The sequence below is a fragment of the Pagrus major genome, chromosome 17 (genome assembly GCF_040436345.1).
Source record: "Pagrus major chromosome 17, Pma_NU_1.0".
In the NCBI taxonomy this organism is placed as follows: Eukaryota; Metazoa; Chordata; class Actinopteri; order Spariformes; family Sparidae; genus Pagrus; species Pagrus major.
In genome coordinates, this window is record NC_133231.1 from 29974698 (window position 1) to 29991897 (window position 17200).

General features: G+C 42.3%; 2 protein-coding genes across 3 annotated transcripts in view; one reads left to right on the forward strand and one right to left on the reverse strand.

Moving 5' to 3' along the window:
- bmper (BMP binding endothelial regulator) overlaps positions 1-8364 on the forward strand; it is a 29035-nt gene extending 20671 nt beyond the window's left edge. The window contains exons 6-16 of the mRNA XM_073485688.1: positions 398-480; positions 1303-1402; positions 1620-1729; positions 1905-2039; positions 2800-2904; positions 5798-5843; positions 6601-6770; positions 7035-7236; positions 7355-7697; positions 7856-7986; positions 8102-8364. Coding sequence (XP_073341789.1) covers positions 398-480; positions 1303-1402; positions 1620-1729; positions 1905-2039; positions 2800-2904; positions 5798-5843; positions 6601-6770; positions 7035-7236; positions 7355-7697; positions 7856-7986; positions 8102-8283 — 1607 coding nt within the window. The 3' untranslated portion in view covers positions 8284-8364. The remainder of the gene's footprint in view (positions 1-397; positions 481-1302; positions 1403-1619; positions 1730-1904; positions 2040-2799; positions 2905-5797; positions 5844-6600; positions 6771-7034; positions 7237-7354; positions 7698-7855; positions 7987-8101) is intronic.
- Positions 339-17142, reverse strand: eaf1 (ELL associated factor 1). 2 transcript variants are annotated; one of them, XM_073485690.1, is made up of 7 exons: positions 16864-17071; positions 16137-16231; positions 15278-15414; positions 14699-14871; positions 14337-14558; positions 14025-14085; positions 339-417 (listed from the first exon to the last, which is right to left on the reverse strand). In XM_073485690.1, exons 1-6 carry the CDS (start codon positions 16964-16966, stop codon positions 14036-14038), a joined length of 780 nt encoding a protein of 259 aa, XP_073341791.1. In that variant the 5' UTR covers positions 16967-17071; the 3' UTR covers positions 339-417; positions 14025-14035. The 2 variants fall into 2 exon arrangements, with proteins under 2 accessions (XP_073341791.1, XP_073341790.1); XM_073485689.1 differs by lacking the exon at positions 339-417 and having other exon boundaries at positions 9929-14085; positions 16864-17142.
- Between the last annotated feature and the right edge of the window lie 58 nt (positions 17143-17200).

The window sequence follows — 17200 nt, forward strand, 5'->3', positions numbered from 1 at the left end:
CCAGACCCAGTCTGAGTCACAGTCTTTATTATCTGTGGGTCTCCAAACTGTCAACTACATCTGATTAGTATAATAAAATATATTGTTTTAGTGATTTGAAATCTTTAATAAATAATAAAAGACTTATTTTAATGTTTTTTAAAGATGGGTGGACATGGAAGAAGGTATTTTAAAGTCACTCCCTCAGCGAGTCTTGGGTCATAACTTTTTAAATAAACTTTCAGACATTAATCAAACTGGATACTTTCAGAGTAACAGACAGGGAGACAAATCATTTTAAAATATGAAATAAACAACGAAAAACAAATGAAACGTTTTGCCTCCAAACTTCAGAGAACTCGGTCTGTAAATGTCGTCATGTTATTAATTAAAACGTGGGACGTTTCTCTTCCTGCAGGCTGCATCTTTGAGGGTCGTCTGTACAAAGAGAAGGAGGAGTTCAGTCCAGAGGGTAAACCCTGCATCAAGTGCACCTGTACTGTGAGTACACGCACACGCACGCACGCACGCACGCACGCACGCACACACACACACACACACACACACACACACACACACACAGTCTAAATAAGTTAGTTTTGGTGTCTCGGGGGAGTCACAAACATCCTCCACCTGATGTTTTTCCTCCCTAATTCCTCCCACTCTGTGTCCCCCTCCTCCCCCTCACCTCCTCACCTCCTCACCCGTTAGACAAACAAACCCTACAGGTACGTCCATAAACACATTACAGCATTAATGTGCTCTCACCTTGTCGGGGCGACCTGCAGACTTGTTAACACATATACGCACATTATTTATTATTTCCTACTTAATCCTCCCTGCACATTCAAACAAAACATGTTCTATATATGATAAAGTTATAGGACTATACTATGTTTTATTTTTAGTCCATGCAGCTTAATCCTGGCAAACCGACTGCTAAATTGTTGTTTCTGAACCTGAATTACAGTATTTTAAATTTTCTTCTTTTTATCCAGGTGGTTGATGTGGATAAAAGTCGAAATATAATAACTTTTTTAGGTGAAAAATATGCAGTTTAAAGTTAAATTCATTCATCAATAAATCAATAAACATCAGTGCATGTAGATTTCCACATAAACCACCAAACAACCTTCCCAAAAATAAACCAGCCAGTCAAACAAAACTTCAAAACTCAGGTCATCTGTGAAGAGATGTTACTGTAAAATATGTAAACACCTCAATCAGAATTTATCAACCTTTCATGTGCATGTAAATTAATGTTCATTTTATCATGTATCATTTATCACATGTTGATTGAATGTTGTTGTGTTGTTGTTTCAGGGAGGCCGGACTCTCTGCATGAGGGAGGTGTGTCCTGTCCTCTCCTGCCCCGCCCACCTCAGCCACACCCCTCCTGGACAGTGCTGTCCCAGATGTCTCGGTAAAGACCAGTAATCACTTTTCTGACTCGTTACCTGTGTGGAGGTTGATGTAAAAACCTCCACAGGTGTAGAAGCAATGTTGATGTTCTCAATGTTTATTTCATGTTAAGCGTTGTTGGTCTTTTGTTCCTTGTTTCCTTCTTTGACTCTCTCCTCCTCCTCCTCCTCCTCCTCCTCCTCCTCCTCCTCCTCCTCCTCCTCCTCCTCCTCCTCCAGGTCAGAGGAAGGTTTTCGACCTCTCGTTAGGAAGCTGTCTGTTCCACAGTGAAGTTTATGAGAACGGCACTTGCTTCATTCACAACAACTGCACCACCTGCACCTGCAAGGTACTGACCTGGACGTCAAACACTCCTCCTCCTCCCCCACCACGATCATCACAGCACGACGACCCTAAAGTTTTATTCTCAGACTGTGCTGATGAAATCGATTCATCGCTTCAGTGAATAATAAATTGTTTGACCGTTGCTCCTTCCTCCCTGCTGGGGTCCTTCTCCTTCCCAGGATTCCACGGTGGTGTGCAAGAGGCGGTGCTCTCGGCCGGGGAGTTGCCAAGGCGACGAGTGCTGTGACGAGTGTCTGTCCTACGTGAAGGTGGAGGAGGTGAAGTACTGCAGAGTCCGGAACAAGATCTACAGGGTGAGAGAGCAGAGCCGGTACTGGGGGGGTGGAGGGACGGGTGAATGATGGATGAACAGATAGATGGGTGAATGAAGGTTAGATGGATGGATGGATGGATGGATGGATGGAGGTTAGATGGATGGATGAAGGTGTGATGGATGGATGGATGGATGGATGATAGTTGGATGATGGATGATGGTTGGATGGATGAATGGATCATGGTTAGATGGATGATTAGATGGATGGATGATGGGTGGATTGATGATGGTTAGATGGATGGATGAAGGTTAGATGGATGATTAGATGGATGGATGATGATTAGATGAATGGATGGATGATGGTTAGATGGATGGATGGATGGATGGAGGTTAGATGGATGGATGAAGGTGTGATGGATGGTTGGATGATGGATGATGGTTGGAAGGATTGATGATGGTTAGATGGATGAATGGATGATGGATGATGGTTAGATGGATGGATGGATGATGGATGATGGTTAGATGGATGGATGATGATTAGATGGATGGATGAAGGTTGGATGGATGAAGGTTGGATGGATGATTAGATGGATGATTAGATGGATGGATGATGGTTAGATGGATGATTAGATGGATGGATGGTTGGATGGATGAAGGTTGGATGGATGAAGGTTAGATGGATAATTAGATGGATGGATGGTTGGACTGATGAAGGTTGGATGGATGATTAGATGGATGGATGATGGTTGGATGTATCTCTGTCTGTTGTATTCTGACCCTGCTGTGTCTCCGTCCTGCAGGAAGGAGACATGTGGTCGTCAGTGAACTGCACTCTCTGTGCCTGCGTTAAAGGAAACATCGAGTGTCGGCCCAAACAGTGTGTACCAATCACCAGCTGCCCTTCGGTGAGTGACGGGCCCGCCAGCCAGTCACAGGCTTACATCCTGTTAGCAGGGTTTTCATCATGCTATCAGAGTTGTTTTTTTTAGCTAACAGCCACCAACTCTGTCTCTGTCACTATCTGTTTTCCTGTCTCTGTCTCTTCTGTCTGACACTTTTACACTTTACAGCCCGTGACTAACTGCGTCATTAACACGCCACATGCGTGACGTCTCATAACAGCGACGCGTCTCTGATTTACTGGTGGAGCGGCTGTAACATAAGGATTTCAGTCAAATTCAACCGTCTCACCTAAAAAGCAGAGTATTAGCTAGATAGATGGACTTCCCTGCAGGGGGTCGGTGTCTTGCTAAAGGGCACACAGTCAGTACTGAACTCGTCGTTTTCCTTCTCCTCTGCGATAGAAAGTCGCCCTTTTAGCACATTAGTGATGTTCCGCCTAGCTGAAGCGTGGCGGTGGCTGTCAGACGCTCTGGGAACTTGCTGGCAGGAGGAAGGTTTGTGCTGCGTTCACCTGTCGCAGAGGTCGCTCGGGGGCCGTCTGTCGGCCGGCGGGTGATGGAGTGGATTCCTCGCATACCGCCGGCCGCTGGCGGTCCACGCAGTCAAAGGCGGCGTCAGCGTTAGTCCAAGTTCACACGCTTCCAGCGGTTACAACAAGCCCTCACCTGTTGTTTGTGGTCAGAACAAGCGGCTGCAGGGTTGATGTAGGTGGTCTCCGGTGGAAAGACAAAGTTTCACTCACTACGTGATTGATTTAGGTTTTTAAAAGTATTTTACAGCAGCTTGGAGGTTGAGAGTGTTCAGTGTTCTGTCTCAGTAAAAGACTCGTATTCATCATCCTCTAAGTGGAAGTTTTGTTGCAGTGTTCAGTGTTTTTTTTCCACTAGCCTGGTCGGACGAGTCAAGTTCAGATGGATTTATTTATCTATAAATACATAAACTAAATTACAAAGTAATTTATTATTTTATATTTCAATCTGCAATAAAAAGAGGAACTATAAAACTTTAAACTTTTAAAAACGTAACTTTTAAAATAAATGTTTTTTTCCCTACTATAATTATCTACTCTGACCTCATACCATCTCACCATTACATTTCCTAAAATCGCATATATATCACTTTTCAACACGGTGACGCCCTCGAAGAAATTCATAAATAAACAAAGAGACATACAGAGCAACTCGATTCACAAATTAAATTAAAAGGGCAATTTCCTTTTTCATTTGCATTTCCATTTCCTCACCGCTTTTCCTTTTCTGATTAGCTTTTTTGATCTTTAAACTATTTATTGATTTATTAATATTTCATGTATTCGAGCTGGTTTACCTGCTTGCACGATGGATGTGTTGTGTACTTGACCGCTCCTAGAAAAAACAAAAACTTTCATGTTGCATTTGCAGTCACACACACACTCACCTGCTGCACGTTTCGTATAAACATTTTAAAGACAAAAACTGTGTTTCCTCTGCATCGATGTGTCGAGGTAACGTACAAACTCACACACCTGTCCAGAGTTATCATGAGTGCGACTCTCTCACAGAGGTCACCACGGCCCACCTCAACCCTCCCAACACACACACACACACACACACACACACACACACACACACACACACACACACTCTCCCATGCCGTCATGCTGCGGTCAGCGGCAGGTCGGCAGAGTGTAGCTTTGTAGACAGTGTGTCTCCGAACAGCCTTTTGTCTGTGTGACGTTTGAGTGACAGCAAAGAAGAGGTTCCCTATATTTAGGCCCCTGAAAACCAATCTCTGTCACTGTGTGTGTGTGTGTGTGTGTGTGTGTGTGTGTGTGTGTGTGTGTGTGTGTGTGCTTCTGTGTGTCCTCAGTTTGTCAAAAGGCAGCCCTCTTCAAAGAGAGAGACTGCCCTTTGTGCAGAGGTTAGGACTCTGGAGTGTGTATTGAGAGTACGGAGAACGTCTGTATGTGATGACAGATGAGTGTTGAGTGTGTGTGTGTGTGTGTGTGTGTGTGTGTGTGCGTGTGTGTGTGTGTGTGTGTGTGTGTGAGTGAGTGAGTGAGTGAGTGTGTGTGAGTGTGTGAGAGAGAGAGACAGGGAAAAAAGTGTGTGTGTTTGCGCGAATGAAGGGCTTCCCTGAGGCAACAAAAACTAAGTGTGTGAAAGAGTCCTCTGATCTGCACCTCTGATGGAAGTTGAAACATACTGTATGCACACACACACACACACACACACACACAGTTTCCTGTTACACAGACGGAGTTCAGCGGTTGAAGTTGGAGTATCAGTGTCTTTGTGGTCGTCCTGGTTTGACTTTGAACTTGTCAACTTTTTTCCTTTTTTAAAATCTTTTATTCAATTTCTGTTCTTGTCCGTCTGAATGACAGCATGAAAACAGTTGTTAGCTTTGTTCCTGCCAACCAAAGGTGGAAAAATGTGGCATTTTGTTGAGTGTTTGTCTTGAAAAATGTTCAGCTCTTGCTTGTCACTTTGAATTGTTGTCATTTTGAATTGTTGTTTGCTGCTTGGAAACCCCGGGAAAGTGTGTTTCATTTCATGTCACAGGCTATTTTTGTCAGTAAATCAAACCTGGAGGATAAAATAATTTAGTGCAAATACGTATATACTGTAACAATGTATGTCAGGGAATTGTTAAGCTTTTTAAAGTGGAGTTTTTGCTAGAAATGATGTTTCTGTTTGCATCTTAATATTCTTCATATTCTTGGTTGCATCATAGTTGTTTCTTCTGTTTTCGACCCGCTCGCTGTCAGTCTGCATTCTGTCAAAGATTTTCTGTTTTTCCTTTCATCACTTAAGATGGTCAGATGCTCTGCAGATGATCCTTTCTAGATGTGTGTAATCCCTCTGAGATCGCTCTAACTCTGCGTCTCTGCGTCTTTGCTTTCGTCTCCTGCAGAATAAGATCCTGAACAGGACCGGCTGCTGTCCAGTCTGCACTGAAAGTGAGTAAGTCCTTCTCAAAACCATCCAGCTTCCTGTTTTTAGGGAATTCACTCATCCTTAAATAACAAAAGAAAAATCTTGAAGTTGAGGCTTAAAATATCTTAAATATATTTAAGGACATCTGTAAGCAGTTAAAATTGTCTATCGACGCAGATGTTAAACTAGTTATTGATTGTTTTTATTGAGACTTTCAGAAAGTTTTAGTAAAAATCTATAAATCATCCTTCAGGACAAATCTCAGTACGGCCTCTAGCTTCAGCTGAGCATTTCCCATGAACTTCAGTCCAGACTGTGGTTTGTTTTCGGGTCATTTTACTTTGGTTTTTGGCTGCGACCTGCAGCGAAAGTCAACAAAAGTGGCTGTAAACGTACCATTCCAGGACTACAAAGGCTCCATAAACCTCACTTCCTCCAAATGTAGAGTTTAGCTCAGCTGGTAAAGCCGACGTTTTTACCGCACCACATATCCATTTAGATAAATCAGATTAGTGCCTCATATTTCAACATTTATCATTAAAAATATCCCCTTGCTGCTGGCTGTCAGCATGTATCCTTTTTAAAACTTTGAATTTTGGTTTCTCTCTTTGATATCCTGGGACGACAGAAACATTTTGTTTCCCACTGCTGCTATTCTGAGCCGTCCAAGTTCCAACAGTAGCTGTTTTTTCCCCCATGAGTTATTTCTTGAGTCTTTTGGTCGTTTTTTCTCACAGTCATCTTCATTCCCTCTTTGTCTTTGCTCCCGCCCCTCTGCAGAGCCAGGTGTGTGTACAGTCTTTGGCGACCCTCACTACAACACCTTCGACGGCAGGACCTTTAACTTTCAGGGCACCTGTCAGTACGTACTGACTCGTGACTGTGGCGGCGCCCCCGCTGGAGGACCAGGAAATAACATCAACATCAACAGCCCAGACTCCAGCTTCATGGTAGGACTGAAGTTCAGGACATTTTTACAGCATTTTACAGGAAAACTGATATAAACAGTTTTGTTTAAACTTCATCTCTGTTCATTTGGTAGAAAGATTGCACTGGGACGTAATTAGCCTAGCTTAGCACAAACACTGGAGGCAGGGAGAAACTGCTAGCCTCTGCTCCAAGTTCTTATTCTTACATGTTTTAGTTAGCACTAGCCCACATTCACTTCCGTTTAAATCAGTTAGTTTAACCTGTATTTTCTGTTTCTTTCCCAGGTGTTGGTGAAGAACGATGCCCGGCGAACTCGTTCCTTCTCGTGGACTCAGTCGGTTGAGATCAGGCTCGGAGGTTTGATCCTCAGCCTCCACCAGCACCTGACGGTCCGGAGGAACGGCACCCGCATCGCCCTGCCCTTCCACGGCCCTGGAGTGCACATCGACCTGGACGGATACCTGCTCAAACTCACCACAATCGCAGGTCAGCACACAAATCTCAGATTCATTACCGTAATATGAAGCAGAGAAAATCTTCTTACCCCGTTTGGTTTGTTGGGTAGAGCAATAACCATCAAACATTAACATCCTTTGTCCTCCAGGTCTGGAGATCACGTGGGACGGCGACAGTTTTGTGGAGGTCGTGGCCGCTCCCCACCTGCGCGGACGCCTCTGCGGCCTTTGTGGAAACTACAACGGCCACAAGCGTGACGATACCATGGGAGGCGACGGCCACTTCAAGTTCGACGTGGACGAGTTTGCAGAGTCGTGGCGAGTCGAGGGAAACGAGGTGTGCTCCCAGCAGCATCCACCTCGACGGCCAACATCCTTCCTGTGCCCTGGCAGCGTCAAAGTCAAGTTCCGCGCCCACCGGGAGTGCCAGAAGATAAAGTCGTGGGAGTTTCAGAAGTGCCACCGTGTGGTCGATTTCGCCCCTTTTTACAGGTTAGAGGACAGAGACTTTGGGCTGTATAAATGATCCTTTTCTACTCCTAACCTCACCTCTAAACCAAAGTCTGTACTCAAAAATATCACCTTAAGGAAGTGAGGAACAGCCAAAATAACACAGTCTGATATATCTTCTGTCCTCCTGCTCTCTGTAGGTCGTGTGTGACGGACATGTGTGAGTGTCCGGTCCATAAAAACTGCTACTGTGAGTCCTTCATCGCCTACAGCCGAGCCTGTGAGAGGGAGGGAGTACCCGTCCTCTGGAGGCCCGACGCCGCTTGTATGGGTGAGTCACTAATAACACCTAATACCAACCAATAACCAATCTCACATGATTCACACCAACATTGTTAGATTGATTGGCTCAATTTTTAACCTTTACCCTTTTTTCCTCCCTTCAGCCACCCAGTGTAAACACGGCGCCGTGTACGACACCTGCGGACCGGGTTGCACCAAAACCTGCGACAACTGGAACGAAATCGGACCGTGCCACAAGCCCTGCGTGGCCGGCTGCCACTGCCCCGCTAACCTGGTGCTGTTCCAGGGACGCTGCATCAAACCCATATCCTGCCCGGGTCGGTGACCCTTGTGATCCAGGAGGGAGGGGGGCGGGGTAGGTTCGGGAAGGTCATTAATAGGATCACAAACAGGGGGCCAAACGAGGCGAGAAGAGTTTGGGAGGACACAGAAGTCGACAGATCAGATGCGACAAGGTACTCAGGGTCCATATCTTCGCATGGAGGGTTTGCTGTGACGTTACAGACAGAAACTACGGTGATGGACCGAAGGGACACTCAGCCTCTGACTTTTCTGTGCCTCTGTAATACCATGTACTGTCACAATGCCAGTCACCACCACCGGAGGCGCTAATTTCAGTCTTGCAGAAGAAGAACTGAACTCCCAAGAAAAAAAAAACTCAGGGGCCCCAATTTTCGAGATTTCACAGAGGGACGTTTCTCCACGCTGTCACGGACCCCTCGGGAAACAGTTTGGCCCAGTGGACTCCTGTTTGAGCCAACATGGCGCCCACGTTTCTCTCACAAACACTCTAAAGTGAGAAACTGAGCATCTGCTTGTGGAATAACGGAGATTCATAGCAGAGACACTGATGCATCACATCAAACTGCCCTCCTGATCTCTGCTCCATCAGTTCATACTGTAAGCTAGCCAGATTTATATGAAAGACAGACAGCTTTTATATTATTATTGTTCTAATTATTATTATTAATATTAATATTATTATTATTTTGTTGTTGATGTTGTTAATTTATATATCGGTCAGATGACACGTCGTAGCAAGAGCCAGAATCATGAATCTAATTGCGTTATAAATGATTTAAAGGGAAACAAAAAAGCTATTTATGTATTTGTTGTGTTACTGTTTGAAGAGAAAAATGCCCAAATGTGACTCAGTTGTTGCACCATCGCAGGGAAAAAGTACTGTATTGTGTTACGCATCCGTGTACAGGTTGTTGTGGTTCGTATCAAACTGAAGGTGTTCATCTAACCATATGTTTCACTTGACGATAATTATTTAAGACCAGCAATATAATCTTTTATCGAAGTTCATTCCTGACTGCTGTCCTTACTTTTCTTCAGTGTTAAAATCTTTGATATTGTTGAAGAAGAAGAAGAAGAACTGAAGTAACTGGAGACATCTGAAGAAGAAAAACTGAAGGAGTTCTTGTACACTTGAGCAGAGAAATTGCCCTTTAATTTGTTAATTTGTCCCAGATAGGAAAACAAAATTATGCTTATTTTTCTGACTTTTCTCTGATCATATTAAACCCCCTTCAATTGAATTGCTGACGACCAATGGACGCGCAACTTCTGACGAGGGGTTTCAAGGAAATATTGCTTCATACTGAGTTTTTTTTTCTGCAGCCAAAGTTAAAAAATGTTGTGCAGTTAGATTCGAGATTATTTCCTGGACTTTTGTCTTAGTTGGACAGTCATTTACTCTGTGTAATGAGGTACAACCAGTCCCCATGTGGTATTGATACCGATGCAGCAACACTGTTTTGCTGTGAAGCTCCAGAAATGTTTTGTGGACTATGAAAACTTCAGCTGACTTTCCATCAGTGTGGTGGTGAGTAGAGAATAACTGAATTTTCATTTCTGGGTGAACTTTTCCTTTAACGCACAACTATAAATCCCCCTTCAAATCAAAAGTAATCAGATTTCTCAGCACTAAATAGAACAAATTCTCACGACGAAGACGGAAAACGTCCATTTTTAAATACATCTGCACACTTTTAATACACTTCAAATTTGTACAAACATGTTTCACATAAACGAGCACTAAAAAACAAAAAACATGAGAACCAAAGCACCAAATAACAACAAAGTCCATTCAAAGTGTGTTTCAGCTTTCAGAGGGAACACGAGTGGAAAGTTGCTGCGTGATTCAACAATTTAACTACGACTCAAAGTACAGGAGTTTAAAACTGAGCAGGACAACAACTGATGGGTGATGAAGGGTTGATCTCCACAGTACACTGGTCCTTCGTGTTATTTAAAACTGTTACGGTTTGGAGTACTGTGTGGTGGCTCAGTAACTGTTATAACTTATAACTTATTCTGTTCTGTGAACTAAAATACCAACAACAGTTACATCTGGTACGACAGCGGATCATTTTAGCAACACGACAATGTTTCCCAAACTGAATCTGATCTGTGATCGAAGTGTTTCATTTCAAAATGCCACAGAACCATCAAGGTTTAAAAAAAATGTTCATTAGTAAATAATTTAAAATAGAAACAGACCAATTATCGGGGCTAATATTTAGCATTTTTCCAGTTATCGGTCTGATGCAGCATCATCTGTCTGCCTGTCGTCACCTCTCACTCAATGTCCCGCCCACGACACTACCTGGTTAGTTACACGTCACATTTATTACTAAATCAACACCGAATAATCTGAATCCGCAAGTAATTAGCAACTAAAGCTGTCAAATGAAAGGAGTCAAGTGGAAGTATAAAGTAGCAGGAAATGGAAATACTTTCAAATACCTCAAATTTGTACTTGAGTACAGTACTTTTACCCGCAAATGGGTTCCAAATATCGGTTATTGGCCTCCTTGATTACTAACAATTTCACACTATAAGTGACTCTAAACATTTACAGGAACTGAACAGGAATGTTTTGGGATTTAAGCTGCCAATGAGAGATATTTCAGACTTAATGCTGGAAATAAAAAATGCATTATAATGTTCCAGTAGTTCAAGTTTGTCCTCCTTTAAAACGTGCAACAGGAGAGAAGAGAAGATGGCAATCAAACACAATTTTCATCATCAGTTGTTTAAGCTGTCATTGAATTAAAAATGCAAATATTTTCACTGATTTCTGCTCATCATATGTTAATATTAGCTGACTTGTTTTGGGTTTTAGACTGTTGGTCAGGAAGAAGAAGGTTAAGAAAATGTATTGCCAACAAATCTGTTAAATGATTCATCATTTCAGTTCTTTTTAAAGCAAAAATGTCAAACACTCGGTGATTTCAGCTTCTTAAATGTGAGGATTTGCTGCTTTTCTTTGTCATTTATGACAGTAGATGAAAAGTCTTTGGGTTTTAGACTGTTGGTCGGACAGAAGAAACTATTTACAGACCTCAGTTTGGGCTCTGGGAGATTTGACATTTGTGAGGATGGAAAAACAAAAAACGCTCCACTACAAACGATCACGTCTTGGCATTTTGCAATGAAACTCTTCACTTGTGTTTGTTCTGTTGCATTAATAATGATCCTGTACAACCAACAACAACACAACCAGCCTCAGATAAAAGCAAAATGAACACATTTACAGGCCGACACAACACTGTTACAACTGTGAACGTTTTCTTGCTCTGTTCAACTCTTTGGCATTTTCAGAAAATGACACATTCAACCTTTATTTCCAAACTGAAATGCTGTAAGGCATGGAATGGTCCTATTATATAACTATCGTATGAAAATGTGGGATCAAAAAATAAGACATTCTCCGTTCGATAACAACGACAAGACTGTTACAAACTGAAAACAAATAGTGGTCATTGTGAAAATAATAATAGGAAAATAAAGCTCTTTGTAGGATTTCTTCCCTTTTCCAGACTTAATCTTGTTTATTTTGGGTTTCAGGTGTTTTTTTTCATCGATCAGTAATTCTCTGAAAAAAATGACTCTGATACTGTAACTGGTTCTGCTCCGAGTCAGTGAGATTCATGGTGACGTTACAGAAGAATGAAAAGGAAAGAAGTTCTGACGGAGATTCTTACAAACAATCGAGAAAGTCCTCCTCTGTTTGCTGCTGAGCATGTAGTGTAAACTCAAATGGTTGCCTACTGTTTTAACACTGACAGTAACAGCAACCTGTGCAGTTAGACCGGGATGTTCAGCCTCTTCCAGCTCATTTTTATTTTTTATTCTCCAGCTACAAACAGACTGTTCAGATGTTTTCATCAGAAACTGTAAGCAGACTTTTTTTTCTCAAGAGTTTTTGGACACCAAACCTGAGCTAACACGAATACTTAATACTAGACTTACATTCAGCTGTTTGCTAACACATTAGCTGTAACAACACGATTAGCTGATAAACACCAGGTCTGTGGTTCTGTGGGTTTGTTTTTGAGTCTTTTCTGCCCCCTAGTGGTTGGAAATTCACTAAATGCAGCTTTAAACATCTGCAACTTGCCTCTAAAAATTGTACATATTGTGTGATGAAGCACTGGAGCCAGAAATCTACAACAAATTTTTCTGACAAGGCCGTGCCACTAAACGACTATCTTAACCTTACACTGCAAAAAAACTGGAAGTTAATTTATGGAAATGCATCTACTTAGAAAACTGTTTAAAGAACAGGACTGGCAAAATTCTATATTTTTCTTATTACCAACAAATCACAAATTGATCTCAAACCTTTCAGATCAGTTCACCCAAAAAATGAAAACTCAGTCATCATCTCCTCCCTCCGTGCTGATGGAAAGTCAGGTGAAGTTTCATCGTCCACAAAACATTTCTGGAGCTTCACAGCAAAACAGCGTTGAAGCATTCTGCTAAACAAGAAATGTTTTGTGGACGACAAAAATTCACCCCACTTTCCATTGGCATTAGGGTGAGAAATCTGAATTTTCATTTTTGGGTGAACTGTTTCTTTGAACAAACAGATGGAAAAAATGTTATATTTTCATTTTTGTCAACAAATCCCATGAAAAGGCCAAAACCAACAGTGAATTGATCCAAACAAGTACTGTGTGTATCAACGCCCGATTTATCTCCCTCCTCTGTGCCTCAGAGCTCTATTGATGTCAAAATTATTAAAAACACATCATGTTACACTGTTCGTGTTCATCACCATGAACCGTCCTGCTGCTTCAATCACTCACAAAAGCACCAAATGAAGATTAATTCACCGCTGTATAGTCCCCAACAAATGCACCTTTTCCTTCTGTTTATTTGATAAAACTACAGTGAGCAGCTGTTCGGGGAAACTCACGAAGCCCTTGAGAAATGTAAAATTAATTTATGAGCCGTTTTTACGGATTTGTCTTAAGAGCCACCGACAGGAAGTCAGAAAGCATTCAGAGACCGTCTAAATTGTCAGTTTTGGTCTTTTCATGGGATTTGTTTTTGAATTATCTTTTAATAAATGTCATCTGACTGAAGTTTGACATCAATCAGTCATTATTTATTCTAAAGAATGAAGGTGAGATTTTTTTTAAAATAATCAGCGGTTAAAAACTATGACTAAGAAATTTAAGTTGAGATTAGGAAGGCACGGCCACGTTTGGTGTGCTCCACTCAACACACTAGATAAGCAGATGTCAAAATGGATGTCTCATGTTCTTTGATATGTTGCTCATGCGCAGGCTGCTCAGGGTATCTGCATAACTACATTTTTGTATTCTTAGCAAACCAATAAAAACACGGAGAGGCTTCCCACAACCTGCTCTGATAAACAACGAGATGAGGCGAGAGGATGAGGTCTGACAGTTCAGGACATTCTCTTCCTGTCTTTCCGTAAAGACAAAACCCAACAAAAAAACAGATGATACAAGTAGATAAAACTAGCTGCTCTAAGTACAGAAAATATGTATGTGCACTCTAATATATAATCTGTCAAACCTCTCAAGTAAAAGTTTCTTTTTCTAAAGTTTTTGCTATACAAAACAAAATATACATCTAATAAAAATACACTCTTAAAGTTCCAGGCTGGCCAGCTTTAAGGATATACTAAAATAAAAATACAGTCAAACCGAGATATACAGCTGGAGTCAGCTATCACAGCAAAGGAACAAGTGAACCAGGCAGAAAGGAGAAGGAGGAGTGTGGAGAGAGTCAAAGACTGACCAGCAGAGAGTTCAGTCGTCGTCACTGTCGCTGCCCGACTCGCTGAGCTGAAGGTCGTTTCCTAATAAATAAAGGAGAGGCATGAGAGGAAATAACTCCCCACACCACCAGGGAGCAGCAGTCAGTATTCATCATTCAGAAAGGGAAACTGGAAGACTTGGGACTGTGGATATACAAACTATTATGATAAAGCAGTGTTTTTTGACACCACTCTCGCTAATATAGCCACTAGTAATCGAGAACATGTCATGTCTCAATACCAAAGGGACAGCTTTCCCTTTTCCTCACAATAATATGACATCATTAACTTACGGAGTGTGTTCATCAGCTGGTTGTTGCCCTGCTGCCGGTCGGCTCCTCCGTTGGCCATGGGGTGGCGGTTGGGGGAGGTCTGGCTGAGCGGTCGGGGGGCGTCGTGCTCGCCGTCGCTGCTGCTGCTGTCGTCGCCGCTGCCCGAGGCGCTGGCTGAGTCAGAGGAGCTGCTGCTGCCGCTGCTGCTCATCTGCTCGATCACCTCCACCTCCGCTCGCAGCTCTGCAACCAGCAGCAGCAGGGTTAAAAGGGTTTGTGTACTGCATCAATCCCTTCCTCCCTCATTTACACTGATCCGTTTATCCAGATATTTGTTAAAACACATAACACGTATTCTGTGTTTCATGTCTGGACCTCCTTACCTCTCTTTATGTCATCGAGCTGAGGCTCTGGGGAGGGATTATCCTTAGAAGGAGATGGGGAGGTCTTGACCCCTGTGCCGGGCTTAGTCGGGGCCCGGAACTGAGAGCTGGGCTGGCTGGACCGAACTGACTGCTGCTCAATCCGGGCCTGGATCTTACTGCTGCCCTCCGCCCTGAAACACACACAAAGCCCATGTATCAACTATTGTCCTGTCCTTTTGGACCCTAATAGTCCTTCTTGAGCCATCTGAATCCCAACTGCAGGATGAAATGCTTATCTGTGACCCAAACTACAAAAAGTCAACATCTTTGGAAATATCTGTTGAATTTGGTGTAGTACTAATAATTATCCAAAAGATGGAGCCAAAGATGTCAGATAACAGTTCTGAAGCATCAACGGACTGAACTCTTGAGTTCTGAAGGATGAAGGAATCCAAACATTTAACCCACAAAATTAAAAGACAGTTTAACATGAATTTATCCGAACAGACACTCAGACTGCTCCACTTTCACCACTCAACGCTCTGATTCACCATCACACTTCTCTCAACATGTTTTTACTTGCTTTGAATTTCTCACCTGGTTTTCTTGACTTGGATGCTGCTGCTCAGCTTCTCCAGCACAAACTCTCCGGTGTCGTGGTTGATGATGAGCACACAGTCCTTCTGGTACGGCCGCTTGTTTCCTTTGAATACTGTCATGGGAGGCGTGGAGCCCTGGAAGGACAACAACAACCTGAATATATGCTGCCTATGCTTCCTTTACCTTATAGCAACTATTGTTTTATTGTTTATTTTTACAGGGACACCCCACAATTAAAAGTAATTGCACCAGAGTCCATCTTATATCGGGGAACTGAGGGAGAAATGCCAAAAATTCTTACTACATGACCGCGTCTGATACAGTAAAAGTAATGGACAACAAACTATTATGTATTCCTTTAACTGTCATTAGAGGTTTTAGTACATTAGGGCAATCTGCCCACATGATGGGTCATTATTTAAGGGGCATCAACAGCAGCTGTTGATGTTATAACCAGATAATTGCAAAAATATTATTTAACAAAGACTACAATAGTTTTTAGACGAATCTTCTGCCTTTCAGACAGCAACTGAGTTTTGTTCATTTCAGTTTCTTAAGAAAATCAACCTTTTTGTAACTGCCAGACTTCACAGTCGACATTTGATCACCTTCATTACTTTTTCTTTTTTTTTAAATCAATAGCATCATGATTTAATGCGGCTGAGAGCAGTTTGAAAAATATCCTTCATGCTGTTTTCATAAATACTCTGACATCCAAAACATGGAGTTAGTTGCTCAAACATCCTTTTTTAATTCACAAACAATTTAATTAACCTCTTTAAACACATTTGCTCACTGTTTTAGAGAGATTCATACAGGCGGGTTAACACGAGTGGAGAACAACAGACAGTCTTACTGGGATGTGAGGTAACGTTATGGTCACTTCATCCCCTTTCCCGACTTGCAGCTCTCCCTCACAGCTCGTGTCGATAGATGCTGGTTTGAAGTCATCTGAAGAGGACGGACAATGATCAGATGTAAATCATGAGGACAATATCCAGACTAAAAACCAAAGTCTCCCACACAACAGAAGAACCAAAAATAAGGAATGGCCTTCCCACACATTTCTGACAATGTATGCAATGTAGAGCCTGGCAGATAATGGATTTATAAGACAGATACTGATATCTGTTATAAGACAATACTGAGGCTGTTGTGCAGTCCACCTACAACCTTTAAATAAACACCCTTCTGCCATTGTTTTTTGCTTTGCCTGAGTCAAATGAGTTTTAATTCATGAAGCTTTCGACAGAGAAACACACACAGTACATAAACAGAGTGACCAGGCTGAAGTGCATATCATATCATATTGATTGAATACAACAGGTAGTAATCCTCCCACTTATCTTACCTCTCACCTGTGAGTTATGTAAAAAATTAACCACCAGGTATTTACATGATAAAGCAGAGGGTGTACCGATATTTAGCTTCATTTACTTCTCCACATAGCTGGCTCTGTTGTGTAAGACACAGCCTCCCCGTCCATGTGAGCTAACTCATCCCAGACAACACTTAATTTAACACTCTGCGCCGTTTCTGGACTAAAGTTTGATTTAACACACAACGCGGGCTTTCACACTCACATCTGATGGTGTGAAAGGAAGATTTTGGCCTCTTCTCAAAGCTTTCTCCGAGCTTCAAAACATGCTCCTCTTTGTCCAGCAGCGGATTCGTGCTCCCGTTCATGTCTCTCACTTTGTTTTAAAAAAATAATAATATTCACATTTATGTAAAATATTCCACAGAGTCAAACTGCATCTGGCAACTTCAGGGAGATTAGAAGAAGAAGCCAACAACAACAACAACAACAACAACAACACAAAGTTAGCCTGCTGTAGCTAACCGTTAGCAAAACATCCCTTACATCACTCGGACAATCCTCTTCCGCTTTTGGTCCGGCGATCAAATGTCGCCGAAAAC

Excerpts from the sequence above, each read along its gene's own strand:
- eaf1 (XM_073485690.1), bottom strand. The coding sequence starts at position 16,966 with ATGAACGGGAGCACGAATCCGCTGCTGGACAAAGAGGAGCATGTTTTG. Across the intron at positions 16,232-16,863 it reads TTCCTTTCACACCATCAGAT|ATGACTTCAAACCAGCATCT; the intron begins GTGAGTGTGAAA and ends CGTCCTCTTCAG. Across the intron at positions 14,086-14,336 it reads CCAGCTGATGAACACACTCC|GAAACGACCTTCAGCTCAGC; the intron begins GTAAGTTAATGA and ends TTTATTTATTAG.